Raw genomic sequence first — 10,634 nt, 5'->3', positions numbered from 1 at the left:
TATGAATACCGGAATTCACGCCCGGTCAGTAAGCCTCCCCTAAACCATCACAGATACTGTCAGGCTTTTACACACAGTACAAACACCCTTCCATTTGAACGCTCACCAAACGGGAACATCCTAGGTGCCCTACGTAAAGAGCCAGCAATTTTTAAAGAATTAATTTTGCAGATTGTCTCGAACACTTTTTGGACCCATCCTGAACTCAGGTCAAACATGAGTTACTTCCCTTCGGGTCTCATTCTATCGATGTAAACTGGCGATAGCCGTGAATCGATGATTATCAAAATGTTTTTGGACCGTGGTGCGTTTTTGCGCTAGACCTAACTTTTAAAATCTAAATAATAAATTGACAGCTTGTTACACAAACATTCTTTAATCATAAAAGAATTCGTTTTTCATCAAGACAAGATCAGTACAATTCGAAGTTGTGAAAGTTTGAAAAAAGAAAAGCCCGGAAGCAGGGTCACGCAAGGGTCGTAGCAGACGACGCCGGTTTATCAGTGCATATCGCCGTTCCTCTCAACAGTCAAAAGCCATCGCTAGAGTTCTTGTGAACCACAGCCGTTTGTTTCGTGCATAAAAACGTGCTATTGTAAATAGTCGCATTCAAATAACTAACTGACGACTACATTGTGAAAAAGGGAAACTGGATCACACGGGTTCACGATGGCTCAGTGGTAAGATAAACTACGCAAAAATAAATTCTTTGAAAATTGTTCGCTCTTTACGGAGGGCACCTAGGATGTTCTCAATCGGTGAGTGTTTAAATGAAAGGGTGTTTGTACTGTGTGTAAAAGCCTGACCGTATCTGTGATGGTTTACGGTAGGCTTACTGTGCCTTTAACCTGAAGCCGTCTTAAATTAGCCTCGGGTATATAATACAGTATACACATTTAATATTAGTCCGTAATACTTTGACTGCAACTCATACAATCCCAGTTGTTTTTCGTGTTCTGCTTGGTAAGTACTGTGGCCAGGGTTTTGTTTAATACGAATCGTATAAGTGATTGGAAATGTCTGTCAGATGTTTCGTATTCTTTGACTCACGATCACCAAAACTGAGACTTTTAAAATGTTTGACAAATTTGCTCTTTGTTGTTTCTTCCGTCTCTTCTTTGTTCTTTCCTTTTTTACATTTAGTCAAGTTATGACTAAATGTTTTAACATCGAGGGGGGAATCGAGACGAGGGTCGTGGTGTATGTGTGTCTGTGCGTGTGTGTGTGTGTGTGTGTGTGTGTGTGTGTGTGTGTAGAGCGATTCAGACTAAACTATTGGACCGATCTTTATGAAATTTGACATGAGAGTTCCTGGGTATGAAATCCCCGAACGTTTTTTTCATTTTTTTGATAAATGTCTTTGATGACGTCATATCCGGCTTTTCGTGAAAGTTGAGGCGGCACTGTCACGCCCTCATTTTTCAACCAAATTGATTGAAATTTTGGTCAAGCAATCTTCGACGAAGCCCGAACTTCGGTATTGCATTTCAGCTTGGTGGCTTAAAAATGACTTTGGTCATTAAAAATCTGAAAATTGTAAAAAAAAAATAAAAATTTATAAAACGCTCCAAATTTACGTTCATCTTATTCTCCATCATTTTCTGATTCCAAAAACATATAAATATGTTATATTTGGATTAAAAACAAGCTCTGAAAATTAAATATATAAAAATTATTATCAAAATTAAATTGTCCAAATCAATTTAAAAACACTTTCATCTTATTCCTTGTCGGTTCCTGATTCCAAAAACATATAGATATGATATGTTTGGATTAAAAACACGCTCAGAAAGTTAAAACAAAGAGAGGTACAGAAAAGCGTGCTATCCTTCTTAGCGCAACTACTACCCCGCTCTTCTTGTCAATTTCACTGCCTTTGCCATGAGCGGTGGACTGACGATGCTACGAGTATACGGTCTTGCTGAAAAATGGCATTGCGTTCAGTTTCATTCTGTGAGTTCGACAGCTACTTGAAAAAATGTTGTATTTTCGCCTTACGCGACTTGTTTCTTTATATTTTTCACAATGAGAGACCTTATGCACAATCTAAGAAAAAACCCAGAACCATTACTGTTAGTCTTTTGACATTCTTTTTAGGGAAAATAATCATCTGATTGTAGGGTCAAATGCCACATTGCGAAGTCTACGAACGTGAAAAAAACAATTTCTGCTTGTCTTTACACTATGTTGAAGGAACAAACCCTCATCTGAATGTAGGGTTGCAAGCCCCAGCGCAAAATCCGGGAACAAGAAAGAGCTGATGTTGTTTTTGTGTGTGCAAAATATCGTCGAAAAAAATCATCATCTGAATTCAGAGCTATGCATAACACACCTGCAAAATCTAGGTATAACAAAAAAGAACAACTTCTGTTAGTCTTTTTCAACATTCTCTGAGAAAACAATTCATAGACTGATTTGAGAAGGACAAGCCACAAGCAACGTCTAAGTACATGAAAGAAAGATCGATTTCTGTTGGGTTCTCAAACATGTATCGAGAAAGAACTATCTTTTGCAGAGGGACCAGAGACAAGTACGTGTGTCAAGATGAAGTCTTCGGTTATCTCCAGCCTGGTGTGTGTACTTCTTATTCAAGGGCGAGTCATGGCGGATGAAGACGCATGGATGACGTTGTCTCAACAGTTTGCCACCATGAATGCCGAGATTCAGGCCTTGAAAGCCTGGACCAGTCAACTTACGGGTAAGTTGCACTGATATGTCTTTTTTCTGTTGTTGCGCTACTTAATTAATTGGCTACCTTTGTTATCTTTGTCGAGGCAATTGAACGTTCATTTGGTTTTCTGTAAACACGTTTTTTTTTACATTTAGTCAAGTTTTGACTAAATGTTTTAACATAGAGGGGGAATCGAGACGAGGGTCATGGTGTATGTGTGTGTGTGTGTGTGTGTGTGTGTGTGTGTGTGTGTGTGTGTGTGTGTGTGTCTGTCTGTGCGTGTGTGTGTAGAGCGATTCAGACCAAACTACTGGACCGATCTTTATGAAATCTTACATGAGAGTTCCTGGGAATGATATCCCCGGATGTTTTTTTCATTTTTTCGATAAATACTTTTGATGACGTCATATCCGGCTTTTTGTAAAAGTTGAGGCGGCACTGTCACACCCTCATTGATTGAAATTTTTGTAAAGCAATCTTCGACAAAGGCGGGACTTCGGTATTGCATTTCAGCTTGGTGGCTTAAAAATTAATTAATGACTTTAGTCATTAAAAAATCTGAAAATTGTAATTAAAATGTTTTTTTAATAAAACGATCCAAAATTACTTTTATTTTATTTTTCATCTTGTTCTGATTCCAAAAACATATAAATATATTATATTCAGATTAAAGTTGTCATTAAAATAGAATTTTCACCAACAGATTTAAAAATGATTGCATCATATTCCTCAAAAACATATACATATGTCATGTTTACTATTAGTTAGTTAGTTAGTTAGCTGTTGCTTTTCGGGTCCAGCGGACCATAATAGGCCAAATCAGGACCCCCATGTTTACTATGAAAATGTGATGAGAAAACTTCGGTTTGTTGTCTCTGTGTACGCCCGTCGGCCTGTCAGTCTGAATGTATATATGTCAGAATTGTTCTCAGCGTGCCTGCCTGATTCTTGCCTGTACGCTTGACATGCTATGAGTCCAGGGCGCTGGCCTGCGTATTGCTAACGTTCAGCTAGATTCCAGTGGGGTTTTTTGCTTAATGTTTCCAGCCATCCTCAACAAAACGGTAGCCTTCCATGCTTGGGGCAGCACCAACCCGGTACAGGCGACGGCCTTGGGTAACATCATCCTGAACCACGCCGCCACCAACATCGGTAACGCCTTCGACACGCTGACCGGAGTGTTCAGCGCTCCCGTGTCAGGACTCTACGACTTCCAGGCTTCCGTCGTATCCTACGATCGTGGTGCGAACAAATACGTCCATGGCGCCATCTACGTTGACGACGCTATCCAAGCTATCGGAATATCCGACAACCGGCATGGGTACTACGGCCAGGCGACCTTCAAAACAGTGGTCCATGTGAAGGCAGGGCAAAAGGTGTATGTGAAAAACACGGACAACAAAGTCAGTCAGTATTATGATTCTCTCGGCTCTCCACACACCACCTTCTCTGGCTTTCTCATCAGAGCAGACTAGGACGCTTCTGCGGAATACTATTCTGATGTATGTTATTCGGAATATATGATGAGGATACCACCCTATAAAATCATAGTTTATCCTACATATGTGAGAGAGACACCCGTGAGATAATAATCGTTTAAATCACACGTGTGTATATCATGTAAATGAGGTCATGTCAAGCAAGTCTGGCAGGGACCTGTTTTTCCACTGCTTATGATGCCAAAGTCACCGAGACAAACGTCATTATAGAAAAAAAATTGCGCTCGCTAATTACCCTCGATGACTCTTCATAACTAAACACGTCACGCCACACTTTCAGAGTGACGTTTCTTTGCTTTCACGTAATAGATTGCACGAGGCTTTAGAAGAGATCGAGGTTCCAAAACAAGCGTCTTCAATTAAGCTGCCTCGACTGCAGGACATTTTCAGTAAAATACACGTAAGTACAGAATGTAGGATAAACACGGAATACTACATGGCTTGCTGTGTCGTACCAGATTTACACTCGTTGCTTTTTCAAATAGTGAACAGCTCGCTTTCGCTCGCAGTTCAATATTTTAAAAAACAACTCGTGTAAATCTGGTACGACACAGCAAGCCATGTAGTAGGCTATTCTCTATACATCCGGCTCTGATGTCTACCGGTCTGTTTTATATTTGTTAAACTAAAATGAACAGGGTACAAATTCACTGTTTTTTGGACTGAGTTGACGTCATAAAATAAAATATAAAAATAAACATTTGTCTTGTCTGTTTCTGTACGTCAAAAGAGAACATTGACCAAAAGAGCACAAAGTAGGGAGGGGCTGAGAGGGAGAGGCGGGAAAAGCAGATTACGTTTTGAAAATTACGGCTGCTGCATAACTGTCATTTCAGTCAAGGAAAACTAAACAAAACTGGACGTAACAAACTTTTAAAGCCAACACTGAATGTTTTATTGTCATTTATTTCACGTGTGTGCCGACTGGCAGACCCAACCCTCTTTATGTGCAAAATCTATTGATTGATTACGTCCAGCCGAGGTCAGTTGTGTGAGGTATTGTGCAGCCTGCACATCGCAACACCATGGAGCCAGCGTGGATCCCGCATCGAACGCATTCATCAATGGGCCTATGGCAGACCAACTGTGCCAGAAATCCTGAGAAAAAGAAAAAACAAAATTATCAGAGCTGCATCTTGATCGTTTTACTAAACTAAGCAGTAGTAAGATTCTTTAACCTTTTTCCTTTGTTTGCGTTTCGTTTGGTTTCCAAGTTCAGTCAGTTCTTTTTCTGCGAATTTGTTATGCCTGGTTGTAGTTCAGTGAATCACTAATGTCGCTCATTAATTTTGTTTGTCGTTTTACAACTGCAAAATAGATAAAGTCAATCCATTACTCGATGCATAGAAAGCATATGCGCACTGTGTGTGTGTGTGTGTGTGTGTGTGTGTGTGTGTGTGTGTGTGTGTGTGTGTATGTGTGTCTGTAGTGTGTGTGTGTGTGTGTAGTGTGTGTGTGTGTGTGTCTGTAGTGTATGAGTAAGTGTGTGTGTGTGTGTGTGTGTGTGTGTGTGTGTGTGTGTGTGTGTAATAGAGAGAAAGAGCAAGTGTGTGTCCGTGTGCGTGTATGTTGGTGTGTGCGCACGCTTGTGTTGGTATGATAAGTTAGTGCGTGCGTGTGTATTTGCGTTCGTGTGTGTTGTTAGTAAATGCAAAAGAAAATAGCGGCGTCTTTTTAAGACCTGACCTAGAATCGGGCAACACGAATGACCGGCAACTCTTGATAAAAACAAGGATACAGTGAATGATTGGCCCTCGGGATAACCAGATGAAAGACTATGCAACGATGAAGGGGGTCGAAGTAGACCACGTATGCCTCTCATTGGTCACCCAGCAATGCGCTCCTATTTTGAGCAACACTTAGGGACTCTCATACATAACTGATGGACAATGCAAGTTTTTGGCGCTCGCTTCAACTTAATAAATGGCGACCTCAGCAGTAACACCAAAAAGGTGGTTTATACATATATTTCGAGGACGTGGGGATTAAAAGCTTACTATCTAAATCAGTACACAGAGGAAAATAACTGTGGGGACGCCCCGGCCTTGGGGAGGCGCCCGGTACGTTGCTGGCATCAGTGTGGACGCGATAGCACAACACACCCACCTCCCACAAAGGCATCCCCAGCACCGCTGGTGTCCGCAATCTCCTCAGAGGGAACAGGTGCTACCGGGAATTCAATCACGTTCCTGCCTGAAAGAAAAAGCAAGCACAGATTCCATGAAGCACTTCCTAGATTAACGAACAGATGGACCTTGTTTATTTTTCTTGTGGCGGTTGGGGGTGAGGACGAGGAACTGAACAAAATTACTGCTGGGGAAGAAAGCAAACAAACCGTCTGTCCCAATGAAGCATTTACACGCCCGAACTGTCACGCTCCACTCAAATCATTCAGACATGCAGTATTCAATATTAATACATTACACACACACACACACACACACACACACACACACACACACACACACACACACACACACACACACACTCTCACACACACACACACGTACTCACTCATGACCGCGCAGAAACATAAGTATATACATGCACAGAGTCAAACTACACAAACACACACACACACACACACACACACACACACACACACACACACACACACACACACACACACACGGCATTACGTCAGTACACTGAGCACACCTTTGGCGACAATGACAGGGTCAGAGCCTTGTGTGATGACCACAACACGGTCACGTTCTGCTCTTATTTTTTCCCAGGCAGCCATTTTCGCTGCCACTGATTTTCTGTCAGTTGTCTGCAAAGGTGACAAAGGGGAGAGAAAGCAGTCGTTCATATCACCGATTCATTCCCTTCCCTTCTCATGTGGTTGAAACATAACAAGAGATCGTGGCGTAAATAAGGTTCAGACTTTTGTGTGTGTGTGAGGTGGGGGGCGGGGGTGCGTGCATGCGTCCGTCCGTCCGTACGTACGTACGTGTGTGTGTGTGTGTGTGTGTGTGTGTGTGTGTGTGTGTGTGTGTGTGTGTGTGTGTGTGTGTGTGTGTGTGCCAGTGTGTCTGTGTGTGTCTGTGTGTGTGTCTGTCTGTCTGTCTGTCTGTTTGTCCGTCTGCCTTTCTGTTTGTCAGCTCATTTGCTTCCGCTGCCGAATCGAAGTTTCACTTTATATCATATCACAGTCAATATTCAAACAAGAATGTATTCGTCTTGGTTCACATTAGTCGCTGTAGTAACTTGGGAAGAACTAGCCGAATTTGTAATTATCATACTCACATTGAGATTATGCACTCTTGCGAATTCATCAGCTTCCTGAAACGAAAGACCAAAGACCAATCAATTCCAACGCATGGGGTATATTAAACTATTTTAATAATGCTGACAAAATTACATATTACTGCTTTATGCGTCCGTCAAAAAAAAAAAAGTCTTCCACAACCAATGCAAACCTGACGGAGTTATTTCCGAATGGAATTATATAGTCTCTTTCAAGTGGTTACAAACAGTGTTTTGAAAAGTGGAACGGTTCAGTGTGACATTGATATCTAACCGTAGCATTACTCACAGCATCATTACTGAAGAGGTAGTCGACGTAAGGCAGCAGCTCACTCATGGCGTCTTTAAACTTTCCACACAGAAATGGTGCTGACAGGTTCAGGCAAAATGTCTTCTTGGTTTCGGCTGCATGGCGAGCTAAACGCAGCATCACTGACGGGCTAGTTGCCAAAGAAAAACTCTAAATGAACACAAAATAAAACAGAAAAAATTATTAACTTGTTTGAAGAGAAGAAAAAAAATGACACAGAAAAAGTGATCAGTTACTTTGATAGAAAAAAAGGTAAACAGAAAAAGTGATCGGCGATATTAACAGTTGAAGTCACGTGTAAAATAATCAAATCAACTAATAGGTAGGAAGATTTCTGCATCCAGGGCTCATGTAGTGGGGAAGCTGCAAGCACACCGGGAATGTGTTGAACTCATTTGTCGGGCGGGGATGTAGCTCAGTCGATAGCGCGCTGGATTTGTATCCAGTTGGCCGCTGTCAGCGTGAGTTCGTCCCCACGTTCGGCGAGAGATTTATTTCTCAGAGTCAACTTTGTGTGCAGACTCTCCTCGGTGTCCGAACACCCCCGTGTGTACACGCAAGCACAAGACCAAGTGCGCACGAAAAAGATCCTGTAATCCATGTCAGAGTTCGGTGGGTTATAGAAACACGAAAATACCCAGCATGCTTCCTCCGAAACCGGCGTATGGCTGCCTAAATGGCGGGGTAAAAAAACGGTCATACACGTAAAATTCCACTCGTGCAAAAAACACGAGTGTACGTGGGAGTTTCAGCCCACGAACGCAGAAGAAGAAGAGGAAGAAGAAGTCATTTGTCATTGATTGAGACGCCCAAAATGTCCACTCAGCTCTTGATACACTCATATCGTGTTTCAAATGAGAGATTCAAAACCCCAGGCAATCGTCACGAGGTCAGGGCGGGGATGTAGCTCAGTCGGTAGCGCGCTGGATTTGTATCCAGTTGGCCGCTGTCAGCGTGAGTTCGTCCCCACGTTCGGTGAGAGATTTATTTCTCAGAGTCAACTTTGTGTGCAGACTCTCCTCGGTGTCCGAACACCCCCGTGTGTACACGCAAGCACAAGACCAAGTGCGCACGAAAAAGATCCTGTAATTCATGTCAGAGTTCGGTGGGTTATAGAAACACGACAATACCCAGCATGCTTCCTCCGAAAGCGGCGTATGGCTGCCTAAATGGCGGGGTAAAAACGGTCATACACGTAAAAGCCGTGGGAGTTTCAGCCCATGAACGAACAAACAAACAAAAAACGTCACGAGGTGGGCGGGATCAAAGTGGGCGGGGCCTGACGCGCTCTCAAGACGACTACTATAACTACCTGTTATCTTACATACGTGAGAGAGAGACACTCGTGAGATAATAATTGTTCAAATCACACGTGTGTATATCATGTAAATGAGGTCATGTCAAGCAAATCTGGCAGGGACCTGTTTTTCCACTGCTTATGATGCCAAAGTCATCAAACGTCATTATAGAAAATAAATTGCGCTCGCTAATTACCCTCGATGACTCTTTATAACTAAACACGTCACGCCACACTTTCAGAGTGACGTTTCTTTGCTTTCACGTGATAGATTGCACGAGGGTTTCAAGAGATCGAGGTTCCAAAACAAGCGTCTTCAATTTAGCTGCCTCGACTGCAGGACATTTTCAGTAAAATACACGTAAGTACAGTATGTAGGATAAACAGAATACTACATGTCTTGCATCGTACCAGATTTACACTCGTTGCTTTTTCAAATAGTGAACAGCTCGCTTTCGCTCGCAGTTCAATATTTTAAAAAAAACTCGTGTAAATCTGGTACGACACAGCAAGCCATGTAGTATTCTCAATGTATACTTGAACTTGTAGAAACTGTATGAGAGAAAACCTTCCATCAACCTAACCACGTGACATCCAAGACATAAGCCCCGCCCACCTCGTGTCGAGTGCCTGTGATTCAAACAGCCAGAAACAGGCATGTGCTAGCCTCAAATATGCAAATACATGTAGTGCACGTAGACAAAAACACGGACGTTAGGTAAGTTATTTTTACATTTATTCTTAAATCAATATAGGCAATGCATTTGACTTCATTGTTTTCCATTACACACACACACACACCGACACACGCACACACGCGCGCGCATGCGCTCGCACGCACGCACACACACACACAATACATCATCATCATCATCATCATCATCATCATCATCATCAACACCACATATTACCACAGTGTAGAAGAATTGGGCCTTTTCCACCAGTGTCCAGTTCTCTGAAACATTGAGGTGTTCTTCCGTGAAGCAGTTGGCTGCTGCCTGCTGTGAAATCATGGATCTGAATTACAACACAAATCTGTCAGTACGGACCACAAAGTTTCCTCTTTTTGAGCTTCAAACAGAAGATAACGCCTCATGATCACACATGGCATAACTAGCTTGCATATCTAAATCGCACGTACAACAGATGATTCCCTCTGAATGATTCCGTGAGATGATTTGCAAGCTACGGTTGTAATTAAGGTGCATAGTCATGACGTCTGTCAATATGCTTTCTTTGAAAATGAAGAAGAGAACTATAGTCACCTACCTGTTGTCACCTGTACAAAAAGTTACGTACCTAGTACCTGTTGTCACCTGTACAAATGGAGACCACCATGTTGTTACCTGTCCAAAATTACTCACGTGCCTGTTGTTTCCTGTACAAATAGTCACGAAACTGTTGTTACCTGCACGAATGATGACCTACCGGAAGTTACTTGTCCAAAATCGTAACATACCTATTGTTATCTTTACAAACAGTGACATACCCGGATGTTGTTACCTGTACAAATGGCGAACTGCTCAGTGTGGTTACCTGTACAAATAGTGACCTACCTGTTGTGACCTGCGCATATGGTGACTTACCTGTTGTGTCCTGAAGAAGATG

The 10,634-nt window shown here is 42.3% G+C and overlaps 2 protein-coding genes across 3 annotated transcripts in view; one reads left to right on the top strand and one right to left on the bottom strand.

Annotated features, from left to right (window-relative positions):
- The first annotated feature begins 730 nt into the window (after window positions 1-730).
- Window positions 731-4,868, top strand: LOC138958538 (complement C1q-like protein 3). 2 transcript variants are annotated; one of them, XM_070329735.1, is made up of 3 exons: window positions 731-758; window positions 2,516-2,698; window positions 3,719-4,868. In XM_070329735.1, exons 1-3 carry the CDS (start codon window positions 746-748, stop codon window positions 4,144-4,146), a joined length of 624 nt encoding a protein of 207 aa, XP_070185836.1. In that variant the 5' UTR covers window positions 731-745; the 3' UTR covers window positions 4,147-4,868. The 2 variants fall into 2 exon arrangements, with proteins under 2 accessions (XP_070185836.1, XP_070185837.1); XM_070329736.1 differs by lacking the exon at window positions 731-758 and adding an exon at window positions 815-963.
- Window positions 4,869-5,058: 190 nt separating this feature from the next.
- The window catches only part of LOC138958537 (uncharacterized), a 10,599-nt gene continuing 5,023 nt past the window's right edge, over window positions 5,059-10,634 (bottom strand). The window contains exons 6-11 of the mRNA XM_070329734.1: window positions 9,938-10,043; window positions 7,709-7,879; window positions 7,420-7,455; window positions 6,829-6,943; window positions 6,277-6,363; window positions 5,059-5,268 (exon numbers count right to left, since the gene is read on the bottom strand). Of these exons, the coding sequence (XP_070185835.1) occupies window positions 5,138-5,268; window positions 6,277-6,363; window positions 6,829-6,943; window positions 7,420-7,455; window positions 7,709-7,879; window positions 9,938-10,043 (646 nt within the window). The 3' untranslated portion in view covers window positions 5,059-5,137. The remainder of the gene's footprint in view (window positions 5,269-6,276; window positions 6,364-6,828; window positions 6,944-7,419; window positions 7,456-7,708; window positions 7,880-9,937; window positions 10,044-10,634) is intronic.

This window comes from Littorina saxatilis, linkage group LG2 (genome assembly GCF_037325665.1).
Source record: "Littorina saxatilis isolate snail1 linkage group LG2, US_GU_Lsax_2.0, whole genome shotgun sequence".
Taxonomy (NCBI): domain Eukaryota; kingdom Metazoa; phylum Mollusca; class Gastropoda; order Littorinimorpha; family Littorinidae; genus Littorina; species Littorina saxatilis.
This window is presented reverse-complemented; position numbering and strand designations above follow the sequence as displayed.

Coding starts and splice junctions, on each gene's coding strand:
- LOC138958538 (XM_070329735.1), top strand. Junction 2,699..3,718: donor CTGGACCAGTCAACTTACGG/GTAAGTTGCACT, acceptor TAATGTTTCCAG/CCATCCTCAACAAAACGGTA.